The sequence below is a fragment of the Rhipicephalus sanguineus genome, chromosome 5 (genome assembly GCF_013339695.2).
Source record: "Rhipicephalus sanguineus isolate Rsan-2018 chromosome 5, BIME_Rsan_1.4, whole genome shotgun sequence".
Lineage (NCBI taxonomy): Eukaryota > Metazoa > Arthropoda > Arachnida > Ixodida > Ixodidae > Rhipicephalus > Rhipicephalus sanguineus.
This window is the reverse complement of record NC_051180.1, coordinates 6,822,734-6,840,323: the sequence shown is the minus strand read 5'-3', so window position 1 is coordinate 6,840,323 and position 17,590 is coordinate 6,822,734. Positions and strand designations below refer to the sequence as shown.

At 48.0% G+C, this 17,590-nt stretch overlaps 2 protein-coding genes across 2 annotated transcripts in view; one reads left to right on the top strand and one right to left on the bottom strand.

Moving 5' to 3' along the window:
• Positions 1-17,590, top strand: part of LOC119393150 (all trans-polyprenyl-diphosphate synthase PDSS1) — a 39,509-nt gene that overhangs the window by 21,405 nt on the left and 514 nt on the right. The window contains exons 2-9 of the mRNA XM_037659971.2: positions 14,909-15,109; positions 15,799-15,932; positions 15,999-16,137; positions 16,270-16,359; positions 16,641-16,772; positions 16,894-16,974; positions 17,035-17,148; positions 17,496-17,576. Coding sequence (XP_037515899.1) covers positions 14,909-15,109; positions 15,799-15,932; positions 15,999-16,137; positions 16,270-16,359; positions 16,641-16,772; positions 16,894-16,974; positions 17,035-17,148; positions 17,496-17,576 — 972 coding nt within the window. The remainder of the gene's footprint in view (positions 1-14,908; positions 15,110-15,798; positions 15,933-15,998; positions 16,138-16,269; positions 16,360-16,640; positions 16,773-16,893; positions 16,975-17,034; positions 17,149-17,495; positions 17,577-17,590) is intronic.
• Positions 12,349-17,590, bottom strand: part of LOC119393149 (ATP-dependent zinc metalloprotease YME1L) — a 232,881-nt gene continuing 227,639 nt past the window's right edge. Inside the window, 1 exon segment of the mRNA XM_049416127.1 lies at positions 12,349-12,600. Coding sequence (XP_049272084.1) covers positions 12,426-12,600 — 175 coding nt within the window. The 3' untranslated portion in view covers positions 12,349-12,425.

Sequence of the window (17,590 nt, the reverse complement as noted above, 5' to 3'; positions counted from 1 at the left end):
CATTTCGAGAGGCGCCCAGCCAGCGGACGGGAGAGTGGGGCGCAGGGAGGAGAGAGAGCGAACGGCGAGAGAAGGAGCGGCGAAGCACTGCACCCAATGCCACCTACAAGAGCGGTGCGGAGCCGGCGCGCGCCCGCGCAAACCGCGGTGAGGAGGCGGAGCGCGCGCAGTCACGTGGGGTGTGACGTCGCTGCGCCGTTGCTACAGACGCTCCTCTCCTTTCCTCGCGCCGTTGCTATGGGACGGCGGATTCAGGGTCGCTTATAAAGTGCATTCACACTTAAAACAACGTGCAGGTCTCGACAGGCGACGTCGACAGATAGGCTCTCCTTGCGTGCGCCAAAACTGTTTGTGTTGACAACGCATGCGCCGTGTGGAGCACGCGCGCGACGTTATGCTATTTACGAGCGCTTTGCGCTACGCGTGCTTTCCACCCACGTCACTGCCAGGAACTCTGGCGGACCGTGGCGTTTCTGCGATCGCTGCAGAGACATGGTGCTGTGTTCGAACCGCAGCAGAACGATGAATCTCCTGCCAAAATTCAATCAGTGCTCGCTAAGCGCGAAGCGGCGCGGTACAGTCTGGCACGGCACACCAATGTCCGAGCGTCCATTTCACATCACGTCAGCTCGAAAACATTTTTAAGCGCGAAGCTTCTATGAGTTACGCGAGAACCCGGCGAGTGTATACAGAAAAAGCGTACGTGTACGCAAATATGCATGCCCTCGAAGGCGCGCCCTTTCACATCGTATTCTCCAATAACTGATGCTCTCTCGATCGCGGGCTTGTCCGATCTTTTGTCGAGCATTTCACGTTGCACGCTTGCTTGCATTGTTGCATATTCTTGCAACACAAGTGGGTGGCGGGAAGTAAAAAGGGAGCGATGCCAGGCGCCCTCATTCTCCCGACAGGGGAAGGGCACACGTGGCCTTCGTAGCTATATAGCCCGCCTGTCGACGGTGCACCGACGGCCGGATACAGCAGAAAAGAATAACGAGGTCTTGGTTGCAGTCGTTGGGGAGCCTCGTTCGTAGAAGGGTCATGACGCTCGAGACGAGGTTCCCGTGCAAGTCCGTCGTCGCACATTCGCACCTTTACCCGATTAACTTGGCGTCATATGCCGCGGCTCTCCGCTGGGAGCAGGCGGCATTGCGCCGAGCAAGTCGCAAAAACTCCAGAGACACTTGGAGTCAACTGACGTATGAATGGCACAGGACGAAGCAAACCAAGGCAACGGCTGAATACGTCGCTTGCAAGGCGTGCATACCAAAACTGTCTGCAATGCTCTTCACAGCGAAAGACTTGATTTCTCGCATCAGTAAACCATTACAATTTCGTAGTACCGAAAGCGCCATTCTTACCGCGAGAAGACGCTTGGTGAGCCAGAAAACGCGCAGAAAGAAAATGCTGGCCTTCGAGTTCCCGCTCGCCGTGACGTCACAGGCTTTGACGGCGTCCGCTAGGACCTACGTGATCGCCTATCGGTGATCGAAGGAACGGGCTCGTTTCCATGGTTACACACAAGCTAGTGAAATTTCCGACAGTGAAGCCGTAGTCTGTTAGTTGTAGTCTACTAATTATGATGTAAAGCAAACAAGTAGGCGAGAAGACAACTTGCCGCCGGTAGGGACCGAACCTACAACCTTCGGATAACGCATTCCCGGTACATGCGCCGCTGTAGCTCAACTGGTAGAGCATTGGACGCGTTATCCGCAGCTTGCAGGTTCGGTCCCTATATCTATAGCGGCGGCAAGTTGTCTTTTATTCGTACACTTAATTCTTCCCATTTGTATCATAATTAGTACACTACAGTTGAGAGGCGACGTCGCCTACACTCTTAAGAAAAAAACCGAGTATTTGGGGAGTATTTCTGCCACGCAACAATAATCGTCATCTGGCTTGCTCGCGTTTCCTTTCTTGAAAACCCAGCTCTCGTCACTTTCCTATCACGAATGCTTTGTCACGCAGATAACGCGCGCGCGGTTCATGACCGGGAAGTGCCGGGCCCGCGGTGATAACGCGAGGAAAGTACGCGAGGCGGATGACGATTATAGTTGCGTGGCAGAAACACTCCCCAAATACTCGATTTTTTCTTAGAGTGTATACAGTCCTTGGCTTCACTGTCTGTTGGTTTCATCATACTTTCTATCGGTGAGAAGTGTTTAGATTGTGTTCTGAGGGACCCGTCATTGAATCAATGAGGCCAAAATACGCGTCAAATTGGTGGCGTCGCACTGGCGTTCACGTGGCGCGATATTCAAGAACGAAATTTTCATCTTTCATTTCCTCTTCTAATAATTAGCCTGTGATGGCGAAATTAATGGCAATTATGTTCTGAAAGAATAATTTATTTGGCTAAACTTAGTGTCCGTGTTGAAAGGACTAGATTGAGAAAGGTCTAAATTCTTGAAAAACATTGTGTTTAATTAAGTGGAGGATCCGCTCGGTTGGAGGCAGCATCTTTTTGCTACCATCGTGGGCGTCAGACTTTTACATTTGACCAGCGTCGTGCTGAGCCTCTGCTTAGCGCTTTTTTTTTTCGTTTTTGCAAAATGACAACCGCGTATTGTTTAATGTAGCTCAGCTGCTGTAAATCTTCCGCCACGTCAACCGTCAAAACTAGGCCAGTGCAATCGCACCCATGACCTCGATATCAGAGCCAAAAATATCCGAGCGATTTCCTTGTCGAATGTGCGGCGTCGCCAAATGCGTCATGTTGAACGCAGCGGAGTGAATGTCCGAAAGCGTCTTTCTGCGAATACCAAGTGGTATCTGTGGAACGTGGTTTTTTCAGACAGGTGGGTTTCGGTGCCGCCATATTGGGCTGTTAACCTTGCCGTTCCGTATCTTTAACAACTAGACGGACAGTGCTATGGTGGACGCATGAAAACAGTTGTGTTGGTGCATTCGACGTTTCGTAATCATATTATAACATTCATGTCGAGATATACAAAAACAAAACAACACATTCGTTTAACGTGCCTGCAGGGCTGCGTATGTTCTTCCTACGGGAGCAAGGGAACGTGTGCTGCTGCAGTCTGCTGGAGGTGCTTCTGCCCCTTCCCGCGTTTGGGATGGCAAAGCGGAGGACAAGACGCTTCTTCGCGCTTCACCCTTATTGGCACAAAAAATTTGCATTTTGTTTTTTCTTGTTGAGATCAGTAGGCCCACTTAAAGACGGATGGAAACCGCGACGGTTGATTACTTGGAGACGTTTTTTATGGTGCCCAGACACAGTTGCGCTTCCACAGAGCCCAGACAGAGGCGCTACCAGGGTGTCTTTTCTTTGTTTGTAAACGCAGCTGGCCACGTGACCACAAGAAACAGCGACAAGCGCGGCAAGCTCACGTAAAGAGCTGGCAGCCAACACACTCTAGTCGGATACAACATTAGAAGGCAGCGGCATTTCCTTCTCAAAGGCGGATGAACACAAGCCTGACCAATGGGCACGCACTCGGGACTTACGTCATGAGCGGACGGCCGGTGGCTCCTCCTCGGCGCGTGCATGAACGGGGCGATCGGCAGCCGCGCTTCGGTTAAAGTTGTATCAGACTATAATGACGTAGGTGGTTGTTGGTTGATTACGTCAGCGCCGTGTGTGTCACATCTTCCTTTCATCCTGTGTGTTATAAGCGCTATTTTATATTTATTGTGGAAACCTACCAACTCGCCCAATGTGCCTGTCTTCTTTATTAAAGCTAAGTCGGTGCCGATGTCGCGAAATGCTCGTATTGCGCTCAATTGCTACTTGCACGGCGCACACTTAAAAATTGGTCTTAAATGGCTACATTTATCGTTGCTCTTTTGTAGATGTGCGTGTGTCCACACAATTTTAACTCCTTTAGAATTGTAATTCCTACTAAAATCGCTAACAGCGCGCTGGAGCCCTCAACACGCACAGCTCTGTAACCGAAACGTCAGTTCAGTTGTTAATGTTGCACATTAACCGCATAAAAATAACTTTTTCCCTCGCTATTCCGTTCGCCTCATAATCAGGTCGTTGCTAAGAAACAAAAACCACTGCAAAAATTGCCACTAATTTGTGAAAATTCTCGCGAAGCCCGCGTCAGCATCGCTTCTCTCTTCTTTTTGCGCGCTATTTTCAGATTCAGGTTACACTAGTGCGATGTTTTCTTCTGTGCGCGTGATGCTGCCTCTCATTTGGCCGCAGTGTTCCCAAGCGTTGTTCCCAAGTGCGACGCTGTACGTCCGTGCTGCACACTCCATCGCAAAAAAACATGCAGCAACGGGAAGTATTCGGAAATAGATTACGACGTGCCTGTGCGTCTGCAGGCGAGTTATGATCGGGCCGCCATTATTGGTTCGCATAACCTCAAACCGCGCCATCGCGTAATGTTTGCGGTCGCGCACACGCCCGGCTACGCGTCTCAGGTTTGTAGAGCGCGCTCCGTTAGCTCCGTAATCACGCGCCGGCAGTCGCCTTTGAGTTCATTCAGTTTAGAAGAGGGCGCTCCTTCACTTATCGCGCCATGTCTGTTTTATCGAACTGTCCGCACGAAGCAGAGTTGTGTTGCAAGTACCGCATGTAAGCGGATCCGGGCTTTTTTTTTTTTTCTCTCAAAGTCGCTTCTATATATATATATGTGTGTGTGTGTGTGTGTGTGTGTGTGCGCGTGTGCGCGTGCGTGCTTTGGTTAATAAGTTGCGCAGTTTTCTCTGTGCAAAAATAACTAAATTTATTCTTTTAGATTCCCTTCATACTTGAGCGGCTTCTTAATTATAATTAAAATATCTTCAAGAATGGGGAATGAGAAAGCTCGGCGGCATCTGGCACCTGCAAAATAAGCAAGCATCAGCAGCGCATACTGACTCCGGTCGCTCACACTGCAGCGCGATTCAATTATCCAGTTGATGGGGCATGAGCAAAAAAAAAAAAAAAAGAAACAGGTGTCATCGTACTTCTGAATGCAATTCTGCGAGACACCATGGCCATGTTCGACTAAGATTCTTGGCACGACACACATTTTCACGAGGCACCTGTGCGTGAGGCCACCTGCTCGTGAATCGGTGAAGGTTCACCTTGGTCTAGTCGTTTAGTTGTGCATTGCGAGTCTGTTGCAATGCCAAAGACGCGTGTATTTTGCCTACTTTTTTTTAGGCAAGTAGGTGTGAAAATGAAATATACCATTGTCGTGCCTGCGGCTCTCAGTGCAGTGAGTGAACTAATGTTCTGCGTCGCGGGTAGACTTATTTGGTTTGAGTTCGCATATCTTTATCCTTTGACATCCCAAGTTATGTTTGAAAAAAATAATTCCAAAATGCTCTCTTTTTAGTGGTTGATTGGATCGGCACATTGAACAAACACGCGGAATACACTCTGAATGATACATTTCTTTGTGTAACATTTATAAGCATTCTTTCAATTCTAGAGACAGTTGACTTCACTACACTAAGATCGTTCCAAACACAACGTAATTCTGTGGCCTGCTTGAGTTGTGACGAAACTGTCCCAAATAACTGACTTTCACCCTTTATGAGGGGAGCCTTTAAACCCTGTCTACGATGGGAAGGTTTATAAAACGAACCGCAAAATGACAGGTCGACCGTGAAGTGCTCTTCCATTGGGCCACTCCTTTCCCGGTGGCGCTGAGCGATCAAACGGTGGCCGCCATTGTGCCACGACACACTGTGCAGAGAATGCCTGCAATTTTATTCCCGCAGTGGCCGGCGTCACGCGAGAGACGTACTCCGTTTTACTGAACGTCGCCCATTGACAGCAACATTCGCCAAACTGCCCAGCACTTGTGAAACTTCACCTGATGTCCGGGTGGAAAAAAAAAAAAAAAAAACTTCGCTACCAGGCCCGACCGAGCTCTTTAGAGCAGCGTGTTCTATAGAGCAATAATCTTGCTGGCGCATTTCTCACTAGCAAATAGTTTAATCATCGGGATGTCGTGTCAGCAATGACAGCGCTACTGACCCTCGGCAAGGAAGAGTGGCGCCACTTGTGGACATCGCGTTTGAAACGTGCCACCAATCCACAGCCAACTGCGGGTCGCATTTCGTGGGCTATCCAAAACGAATACGCCTCGCATTCCGGGACGAAAACGGAGCAAATGGCCTGCGACGACCAGCCACCGGTCCACCACCCGCGGCTCCAATTCAACCCTAAGTAACTTATCAGGTGTACTTCTGCGAAGAAACTGGTGGCGTGCACCGGGAGAGTGGTAGTAAATATTTTTTGTGGTTTTAACACATCACAATATTCCAAATAAGAAAAAAAAGAAACGATTCAAGGAATCTTCGCGTGGGTAGCAAATCGGGATGGCCTCTGATGCCTGCAGCGATCGCGCTTAGCTGTTTGCGTGTGTGACCAAGTAGCTTTGCTGCCGAAGGGGACACGCTCGAGATCACTGAACACGCCGAAAGAGGACCGTGGTGTCACGCTTTTGAGCACAGCTCGTATCGCGTCAGCAACAGAGCTTTCTTGTTTCACGTGTACACGTCTTAGGAGGACAGGTCCAAAGCAAGAGAAATGTGACGGGTAACGAAGCTTTCATAGACGCCCATACGTCCAGAAAATGGCTCATCAGCTGTTCATCGGGCTTAGCGCCATCTGTGTGAGAAGGGAATACTTCCGGCGGAACAAAAAATAACGCGGATGTGACGCAATATCCGGTAAAAGTGACGTCATTTTGCTGGCACTGGCGCGAAATTTGACCTCAAAATAGTTTTTTAGGCCCCTGAGTGCTAAGGATTCGCGCTACGGCGAGCCGGCAAGTCCTTCGGGAATGCACTTGAAGCCAACGCTAGCTAAACTAATACTGACTCATGACTAAACAGCGGCGTTTAAGTGTACCACCGTTAAATTCGCCTTGGTTTTACCAGGAAACCTCATTCTTGGAGCTTTTATTCTGCGTTCGTGTCATCTTCCACAGCGGGATTAAAGTAAGCAGCTTACTGCCTCTCATGTTTGCAGCGTTGCCTATTTGCTTCGCACATGCGCAGGGGCCTTAAAGGTCGCATTGCTTATGTGCTTCACTTCTAACGAGAAGAAATGACGCCTGGTCAGGCCAAAATTATGACATTAGTTTTATTCAGTGGTCGCAATAACGCAGTTTTATCATTACACAATGAGCAACAAGTGTCGTAATAAGTACAAAAAGTGCGTACACTACGTTTTGCCTTATGTTCCGATAAATTAACCTTACGTGTAACGTATACAGGCATGCGAATTGTAGCGCGACAGATAACTTAGCCATCGGCTCACCGATAACAGGAAATATAGTAGGCATGCACTGCGTGTTCAAGAAGGAAACCGGGCAGCAGTAATACTGATCCATGAAAATCCAGCAAGCACACTACTCCGAACCGTTGCCCCGGTGTCTTATCTAGAAGAGATATGTGCCCAGGCGTACGCCTTGAACACCACATCGTTTCCGCGAGTACCGACGACGTTAAACGTGTCGTCCCGTTGCCCGTTAACACCGTGATCAACACGTTCACCAACGATGAAACGCACCTCGCAACTCCGCGGACACCAGAAATCGAATTCTCACCACAATGATTCAGAGAACGCATGCAAGTGCGAAACACCAGGACACGTGAGAGGGCGTGTCGTCGCAGACGCGGCGCCTTTCCATGCACCGCAAGGACTGCAATGAATACAATGACGTGCGCCTCTCTTCAGGTGGCGCTAAGAAATATGTTTTTCGTAATAATTAAACGCTGTCATACATTCTTGGCACATTGCACGTACATAATGTTGTTCGGGAAATGAATGTCATTTGTAAAACATAAAGATTGCTTCGCCCTCGAATAAAACTATTTGTTCGCCCCAAACATAGTCGCGCTTCAATCGCAGCACCCATAACTCCCCTTGCTGGTGCCGTTGGCAATAGGTTCTGAACCGCGTTTCCCTCGAAGACCTATCTGGATCGACCTTGGTCCAAAGCCTGCGTTCAAACCTATAATAACACCAGAGACTAGAGTGAATCACGCAGTTTGAAGCGGGGTGGGTGGGTGCGCAGGTCTACACCGGAGCCTGTCCTCTTTTCATCCGGAAGCAGGGACAGCCTTTGATGGGAGAACTTTGTTCAGAGATGGTTTAGCCTCTTCTGCCGGACGGAAGTCTACTGACACGCTGACCAAACTAACGGGACCAAGTGCGGGAACCGGTCGTCGAGCTTCCTGGCGTCTATGGGAAAGTACCGAAAGTGGGCGAAACACAGCGGGCGGCGAAAGCGGGGCTTCGAAGCAAAAAAAGCTTCCGGGACGCCGCATTCCGTTTCAGCCAAGGTCACTCGCGGACATCGACCCGGCCGCCGCCATTCGGCCGAGAAAAATAGAGGCCGCCCGCTGGAGGAGGAAGACGACGACGGCCGGCTCCTCCGTGAAACAACGAGAAAAACCCATTACGCTCGTCGTATTAGTAATCTCGCAATACCGAAAGCACCACTCTCACGCTTGGTAAGAAAATACAGCCAGGGGCGACGCCGCCGTCGAGGTCCCGCACCTGTTCGCCGTGACGTCATAGATTTTGACGTCGCCTGCCTGCGTAGTCGTTTATCGATCAAAAAAGAAATTGTTTACATTGTGTCCTAAGGAACACGGATTTAGGATAGCAGCGTGACCAAAACACGCAGAGACTTTGAAATTCGTGACGTCACACTGACGTTCAGTCCCTTCAAACCGAGTGCTGTCCACAAAACCAAACGTTTACTAAGCCGAGATATACACTAAAGCTCCCGATGATCGCCCAATTCTGATGAGGCCATCCGCATGGTCCTCGAGATAACGTTTTTGGGAAGGAAAAAAAAAAAAAGAAAAACAGACCGCATTGCGGCCAGCAGCAGAGAACAAAGCTTCGGGCTGACCTCGACGAGCCTCCTTTGATGCGACGACGTCGTGACTCGCTGCGAAGATTCGCGTGCGGAAAACCGACGCCGTTATGTGCCGCATTTTCCAGCTCACTAGGCGCGCGTCAGCAAAGCGGGCGACGTTCTCTGTGGATAGTTTCCTTGCAACGAAGCTGTGTACGGCTAGAGTTCCGTGCATTTTTTTCTATGCGTCAACAAAGTATTTGCCTAACTTGCACCGGAGGCGCAATGCTAAAGGGACAGCGGAGTTGAGCACCTAGTCCCGTTTTCTCTGTCCTTTTTGTTTCTTGCTCAATCCTTGTCTCCTTCTCGCATAGAGTTAATATACTGACTCTAGAGGAAAAGCTCGCCACAGGGCCCATGCATTGAAACCTATAACCACATGGGTTCCGCCATGATGGAACAAAACGATCGTTGCCAGCGTTGCCAGACCCTGAGACGCTCGCTATATTTGACGCTAGTAATCAGTTTTAATCTACCAACCTAAGCCAGCTACGCGCTGTTCAGAGAACATCAGCTGTGTTTTGATGCGTGAAGCCGTGTGTTAGTGTACGGTTGTCTGTGCAGCTGGTCCGGTTAACAACAGTTAAAATTTCCACCTGTTTGGGCATGGTTTTTACTAGGCACTCCCTACCAAAGTTTCTCCGTTCGCTGGCACAAAGGTCACTCGACAGATTCGCAGCTCGAAGCAAAGTCCGTAGGCCGTGGTCGCGCGCTGATTCGACTTGCAATGACGAGACACCTGTATCCACGTTTTTTTTTTCAGCTAATTGCTGCCGTACTTCATCGCAGAGAGCCGTAAAGCAGAAAAATGTCGATTGCAGCATGCAGCGGCGAATGTGAGTGCGACATCTCCCGAAAGCTTCAATCGAAACTAAAGTTACACGGCCCACGAAGCATTATCGCCGTTAAAAAGTCTAAAAAAAATCGGTTGCGACTAGTTCGTACATAACTTTCAGGGCGTGTCTCATCTCTTCTTTGCCGTCCGTCCTGGTTTGCACTGATGCACTGAAGTTTCCAGCTCGAAAGAAAAAAAGGCTGTCACATGAAGTCGAGTGGTATGCGGCGACAGAAAACGCACACAACGGGACACTATGACAACTACGAGATACACGACGCGAACGAAGTTTCAGGGGCTTTAACACGACGCGCAAACCGGCGCAATCGGCGGCAAGCACACACTCGCGTACTCGCGAGTGTTGATATGGTGGTGCCATCTAGTTAACCAGCCTGCAAACGCTCCATTCCGCGCGCAGTAAATTGCATAAATAGCCGTCGTATTCTTTCGTAGAAGTATTCAAAATAAACACAAAACAATATCCGCAAGTTTTTAATTGTGCAGATGCTTCTTTAGGATTCATATGTGATGGCAAGAATGACAACGTTCCAAGATGTCAGCGTTCTTGTGGTTATAGGTCTCGCGGCCCAGCTTTTCCTCTAGTCAGTGTATTAACTCTATGCCTTCTCGGTCTTCCATGCCTGGATAGCCGAGTGGTTAAGACGCTCGATGTCGCATTGTGGGTACGCGGGTCCTAATCTCGCCTCGCGAAGAAAATGTTTTCCCCCTAGAATTTCTCTATCTTCATTTCTTTTCCTCTCGCCCATCAGAGTTATGGTATATCGGGGCACGTGTTCTGGGAGCGGAGCAGATGAAGACGTCGGTTCATGATGATGATAGTTTTCTGTTCGCGACAGACAGATTACGGCCGGCTTAAACAGCTTCGCTGCTAAAAAGTCCACCAGCGGTCCATTAAAAATTAATGGAACACACGGTATTACAGGAAACACCAAGCCAGAAGTAGCATGCTGCTCAAATGGAAAACTTTAAAGGAGCATGCGCTACATTCAAAACAGACATTTCGGATTTAGTTGCAGGGGTTAGCCCTGGACGATCCACAGTAACCAAGAAGCCGCATTTTGTTGACTCTCAGTGTCGTGTACTACACCTTTACAGAGAGAGCTCAGAATGGTTTTGTTTCCTACACCTGGCGACAACTTTCAGTGGCAGCACAGCCACAGCTACGTGGGCAGAGCTTCTGCACATGTGTCACTACGCCAAGTAGACCGTTTGCAGGCGATTGTTTACAGGCGCAGGAAAACGTGAAATCGACACCAGATAGCCCGAAAACTAGGAACGGCAAAAAAAAAAAAATCCTTTACAGGATAAGCCTTCTTTCTTACAATGCAAAAAGTCTTGAACATAACACCTATTTCTTTTCTTTGGATGTTTTCTTGCATGTTACCTAAAAGTTACCGTTCCCGGATTAAATGCAGCAGCGTAGTAAAATGTGTTTCGGTTCCGTAGCCTTCGCTGTGCTGCCACAGAAAGTTGTCGCCAGGTTATAATGACTGACCCCGCAGTGAGGATGGCGACCGCCACAACGGAAGCGCACTAAACACTACGAAGGCTAAATAAACACTCAAGTGAAATACTAAGCAAGTCGATGTGGGTTGTTCCAGGAACCCCGCGGTGCTTTTTCCGTGCCAAGTGCTTAGTTTGAAAGAAAGCCACGTTTTATTGCGATAGCAATTATATGGACACTCTCGGCTGGTTTTTGCTGCCGGCGTCGCCGTCATGTCCCGTATATGTATATATAAGCCACAAAGAAAAATTCAGAAATACTTTCCGACGCGCGGAATCGAACGGGCGACCTCTCGCTCCGCAGCGCGCGGCGTTAGACGGTTAGGCCACGAGGAGTACAGTTTTTCAGCATGCTAACGGCGAGTTATTATTAGACCTTTTCACAGGAGAGAAAAAGGCCGCCATGATGGGCTGCGCGCGGGAGTACAAAGGCTGACGTCACAGCCTCGGTAGTGAATTTTTGGGGGGTCACGCCTATTTAGCGCAACCCAGAGAGGATTATGGCAGCGTCCAGGGAGCCGTTTGTGAAAAGGTGTATACATCATGTACTTCAGCGTGCTTTCTTGCTCACCAGCGAGATGGCGCGAGGAGCGCGCTTTAAAGGTCATCGCCCCGTTCGTAGCGTTGCGCGCGCGAGCGCCTCCGCGCACTTCGCCCTACAGGGCGTGGTGCATTGAGGGGGGGTGGGGTTGTATGTCTTGTGCTTTCACCGCGACGTCCGCGCTGAAGTTACAGAGCGTACGAAGGTCACCTCGCTCGCTGCAGCGGCCGCGTTTGCGAAATGAGCACGCTGTTCAAACAGAAAGGACAATTGTGACACTTTATAGTTCGCGCTCGTCCTGTGTGTGTTCTTTTCGTGCGTCCTTTGCGCTTGAGCGACGCGCTGGAAATTTCGAGCTGCTTTCTGTTTCTCGCGTTACATTCCAATTTGTTGCTATAGCATTCATTTTACATAACAAAGCAGAAAACTGGGCGAGTTGGTATGTATTTATCGTCACAGGATAGCGCGCACTTACAACGGGGACAAAGGGAGAAGATCACGACAACACAAACGCTAACTTTCAACTAAAGTTTATTCAAGGAAAAACGGAAGAGAAGAAAATAACACAAAATACCGCGCATGCGTCACTGCGCAGAAAACATAACTAAATTATAAGCCACACATAATATCAAAGCCTAACAACATGGTAGTTGATAACCAATCTGTTCACCGTTGCAAGGCGCTAATCAGTGTGGCCAAGAAAAGACAGTTCTTTATCTGTTAGTGCCAATGACGTCTGGCTTACACATCTATGTCCTTTTTTTATTTGGAAGGCCTCACAGATCTCCCTTGTAGTCTTGTCCTTGTGACGGAATAAAACTGTGGTGCCTGTGAAATCCGCGGAGCACCCGCAGTCCCTGCAATGCATGCCAAGGTGTGTAGAAAATGTAGGACCTTTAACTGCATTCCTATGTTCATTGAGGCGCAGATTCAGACATCTGCCCGTCTGGCCAACATAAACGCGGCCACATGATAACGGGATGCTATATACGACTCCCGAGGCGCAAGGTACGTGGCAGTAGGTGTGGTTAATGCTGCAGGCTTGACTGTTCCTAGAACTCGACTCTATGCGTCTGCGCACCGCGGGGCATACGCCGCGTACCTTGTGTTCTGCGGAAAACACCACCTTCATCTCGTTGCGGCGAAACTCGTGACTTTTAGTGTTCCACATACCGTTAGTGCAATTCAAAACTGGAGCATTTGCCATGCCCGCCTTTCACTGACTGGTGATAACGGAACTCTCGTCGTTCGCAAAGGCCTCAACGTCAGTTTCTTCCATGAATACTTTTGCTGTATTTTTTGTAATTACCCCATTCATGTAGCCATAGGAGGTCCCCCTGTCAGTTTCTCTGAAACTTTGGGACCTCCTGCTGTAGTACGCTAACCATGTAACTCAACTGAACTATTCAATAAACTTGACTCAAGTTCCAGAATGTCCCACATTAATTTCTCAATTACTGAAGCGCAGCTGTGTATAATATTGGCTTTTTAGATTTAAGCATTGACCTGTCACTCGTGACACTACAGCTCTGAATATTGTTGTATGTTAAATGCAATCGTCACTCACCAAAGGACCTGTTTAGTTAGGAGTGTGACCGACATTTGTATTGCACCCATTTTCAAGGACAGCATTGCAAGTGCCTGACATTGGGCACGATTACATTGCAAAGGTTTTTCTTCGCATGGGATACAGAGCACACTGCTTTGCACGATCATCTACTCTGCTTATGTAGTATTGTTCTTTATTTTATAATTTAGTCTTCTTCTCACGCCAAGTCCATGTGGTTTTAGCTGAAGAAGGTGGCTGGTAAAAACAAGTCCAGCTCTTCTTTCTTTATGTCCCATGCATTCTGCGCACTAGAAGTGAAGAAAGATTAGTAATCATGTTACAGGGGCACTGCTGTTCTCCCTGCAACCCTGACAACCAACATCACAGCATTTTTTTTTTAAATATCGGTTACATATTCACTATTCTAGCTCACTTGATGTCAGTTTGAGCAGAGTTGCATACCAGGCCTCTTCTATTAAAGAAAGCATGCAAATAAATCCGTATTTCCCTGTGCCAAGGCAATGCAGTTTTTCTAAAGTGACAGCCGGTTCTTGCTTGCCTTGTTCCTGTTGTACTAGTTGATGGAACCACCTGTGACTCCATTTATAGTTGACAGAATCAAGGAGATTCACGGGGCAAGTCCACTAGGGAGGTCATTGTATGTTCACTTACAAAGGTGATGCCGGGCCCCTTTAAGTGACAATGTGCTACTGTTAAAAAGCACCAGTTTTTGTACAAGTTCCTTGGTATTCCTCAAAAACACTAACAAGAACTTTGTGCGTTGTTAAAGGGACAGACAACCGCTCAAAACACTAATTGAGATAATCCCGCTAATGGAAAGATTGTCTACTGTATTGTCTATCTTGTTAAATGCAGATTTATATTTTTATTTCCTCACTCAAAATTACTTTCGTGCCTCGCACAGCAAAAAAGTGAGGATGCACTTGATGATGATCAGTTGACCTTCTACTGGTGTAAGCTAATAATTGTCTCTATATTTGCGTTGAAATGCAGTACACTTCTTAATATCTAACTTAAAGGTGCAGATATGCCTTCGTTTGTACTGATTTTTATAATTAAAAATAGTTGTAATTGTCAATATGAAGGTAGTTAACCACAGTGAAAGCAGAACCGTGAGCGTTGAGCGTAATGAACAGTTTGCGAGGAGGGCTATCGGCTTTGCTATTGCTTCGTAGCGTTGCCGGAGGACGCCTTTGTACATTTTTAGAGGCTTTTCAGATCGAAAAATACTGCTTATAAAATAACCATGTGCTTTTGGGATCAACCGTTGCAGCTAAAAACACTACGAAGGGTGAGCGTAACTGGGTAAAAAACTGGGTTGGAGAAAAATCGGTTGTCAGTCCCTTTAAGGAGCTAGCAGGTACAGAAATTCAAAAGACCAAAACTAACATGTCAAGAGTGCTGTTTCTTAGGCTAGTTAAAACTGCATGCTGGTTTTTGGATGCACTTGATGAAGGGTATCACAGTGAGGCACAAACGGAGATGTGTGGTTTTCTCGTGTGCGTCACTGTGTCCTTGTTTTCATCAAGCACGTCTAAAAAATACAGGGAAATGAAAGGACATAACAAATATGAAAACATTGTGTGGTGACGCAGGAAAGGAGGCTGCACCCCCTTGGTGGTTGCCAAGCGAGCTGCTGCAGATGCAGGCACGGTCCCTGTCGGACATTCATGACGGCGGCCCCCTGGTCTCAGGCGCCCCTGGTTCAACAGCCAGGCAGCCTGCCCGAGACCAGCACAGACCCATTCGAGCTGTCCAAGCAGGACCTGGCTGACATCTACGATGCCATTAAAAAGGTACACACACCCACTGCTTGGTCGTGCCGTCTAAAAAAACAAAAAGCACTTGAGGCAGAACAACAAAAAAACAGCCATATCATAACTTCCAGTACTGTGTTTTACAGTCTAATGAAGCCAAGGAAGATCATTATGGCATAAATGGAAAGAAGTTAAGGTGGACGAGAAAAAAAAAACTAGGCACTTGCAGCTGGTAGGGACGAAACGCAGAACCTCCGGATAAAGTGTCTTACACTCTACAACGGCCATTCCCCCGTCCACTTTATTGGGTATTTCTGTGAGTGTAATCACTACGACCACTCCTGGTGGTCGCAGTGATCTTTTTGTTACAGCCTCCATCTGTCAAACACCGCTGCACACCCCTGCAGCAGGCAGTGATGCAATTTCCTTGTATGATTAAAATATTAAATCTTATCCATATTCTCTGCTTTGACGTGCACTAAATGTATCTCCAGCCATCGTTCTATGAAAACAAAAATCGTTATTCACGATGACCAGTGCAAATGAAACCAGAGTAGAGATGACACAGCACCTGTGTCGCCTCTTGTTTTGTTTGCATTGGTCATCAAGAGTTTATTCCAACTCGCCCCATTCACTATTGTCAAAATAAAAGCCAGGTACTTGGAAAAGTGTTGGAGGGCCCCTTTTTAAAGTGACTAAGCTGACAGTCGTATTCCTCCTTGATGCAGGAGCTATGGGTGTCAAAGCCTCAGCTGAATGAAATTGCCAGCTACTACTTTGATGGCCAAGGAAAAGCATTTCGCCCCATGATCTGCACATTGATGGCCAGGGCTGTCAACATTCACGTGCACAATAGAAATGTGTAAGTACTAAACTGTGCCACGCAGGTTAGTGTTTCAGGTCAAGTCACAGCTTGTCCTTCATGCAGGCTTCTAGATTTCCAAAAGAAAGTGGCATTATTGTGCGAAATGATCCACACTGCCAGCCTTGTCCATGATGATGTCATCGATACCTCCGACACAAGGCGAGGAAAGCCCAGTGTCAATGTGTTATGGGGACAGAAAAAGGCAAGGTCAAATTCTTCACTTTGCATAGTGCTGTTATCAGGCCTTTTGTTTGCACGTAAAACCTATGAACACACACAGAACACACGTCTTTGTGGAGAAACACTTTATGACACATAAAATATGCTTTTGTAGGCAATTCTAGCGGGCGACTTTGTGCTCTCCCGAACAGCACAGCTGCTTGCCAAGATTGGGAGCAATGATGTCAACAGTTTCCTGTCTCAGGCAAGTAGTATACACCCACTATCTGGCGTCAAGTGCTTATAGGTAACGGTGCTTGCACCGGAAACAAGAGCTGTACTACAAGCCTACTAGACATGGTTCCCAATGGCTGGTGTTTTTTTTTTCCCCCGAGTGATCCCCTTCTCACTGCTTCCAATGCCTGCAAAGATTACAGGTATAAAAGAATCAGTACAGGCAGCAACTGAGTTCACCCAAGTCTTTTGGGGGATGGGCGTACAATGGCAAACAGCTGCGTACAATCCTCCATCTGGTTGTCCTAACAGGTTCTTGTGGACTTAGTTCAAGGAGAATTCATGCAGCTGGGTTCCAAAGAAGATGAGGGGGAGAGATTCTCTCATTACATACAAAAGACATTCAAGAAGACTGCCAGCCTTATTGCCTTTGCCTGCAGATCTGTGAGTGCTTGTTTCTGCATTGTTCATAGACTCAACTTGCCATGGGACAAGTTGCACCTAAACGCACATGCTAGTTGGATTATAACAGCCTTTCAAGAGAGGCAACACCTTGATCCCACAGGTATCCATACTTGGAGGTGGAGATGACAAAATACAGGAAGCAGCCTACCAGTATGGCAGGAATGTTGGCATTGCATTTCAGGTGAGCTGCTGTTACACTTAACAGTGCAAATTCACTGATGTGTTGTGCATTGACTTTCAGTTGGTTGATGACCTCCTAGACTTTGTGTCCAGTCAGTCTGACCTTGGCAAGCCTGCTGCTGCCGACCTCAGGCTAGGTCTTGCCACCGCGCCCGTCCTGTTTGCGTGTGACAAGGTATGCTAACGCTTTCTGCCAGAGTTCTTCGATTACACTAGCTGTGAAACTGACGCACAAACACTGCAGTCTTTTCTGTCATTGTGCAACTTACCGCAGCAAGAGTTATGAGAAGTGCTATGGCTACAGTACCATCTGCAAAATGTAAGCATATTGCTTGTGGGCTTCTGCAACACACAAAAACGCCATTTTCTTGATTGTTTTTCCAAGCACCGGGGGTGCTACAGTCAGCAGACCTCCGCGATTGTTTGATACATGGAAGCCTATGGGGAGTTCCGCGACTCGTACGATTGAAGCACTCTGGCTTTCTCCATTGCCACTTCCAATAAACGCTGTTTTGTTTGCAGTACCCCGAGCTGAACGCTATGATAATGCGGCGCTTCTCAGAGCCCGGAGACGTGGAGAGGGCCTATGAGGCAGTTCTGAAGGTAAACCGGCACAC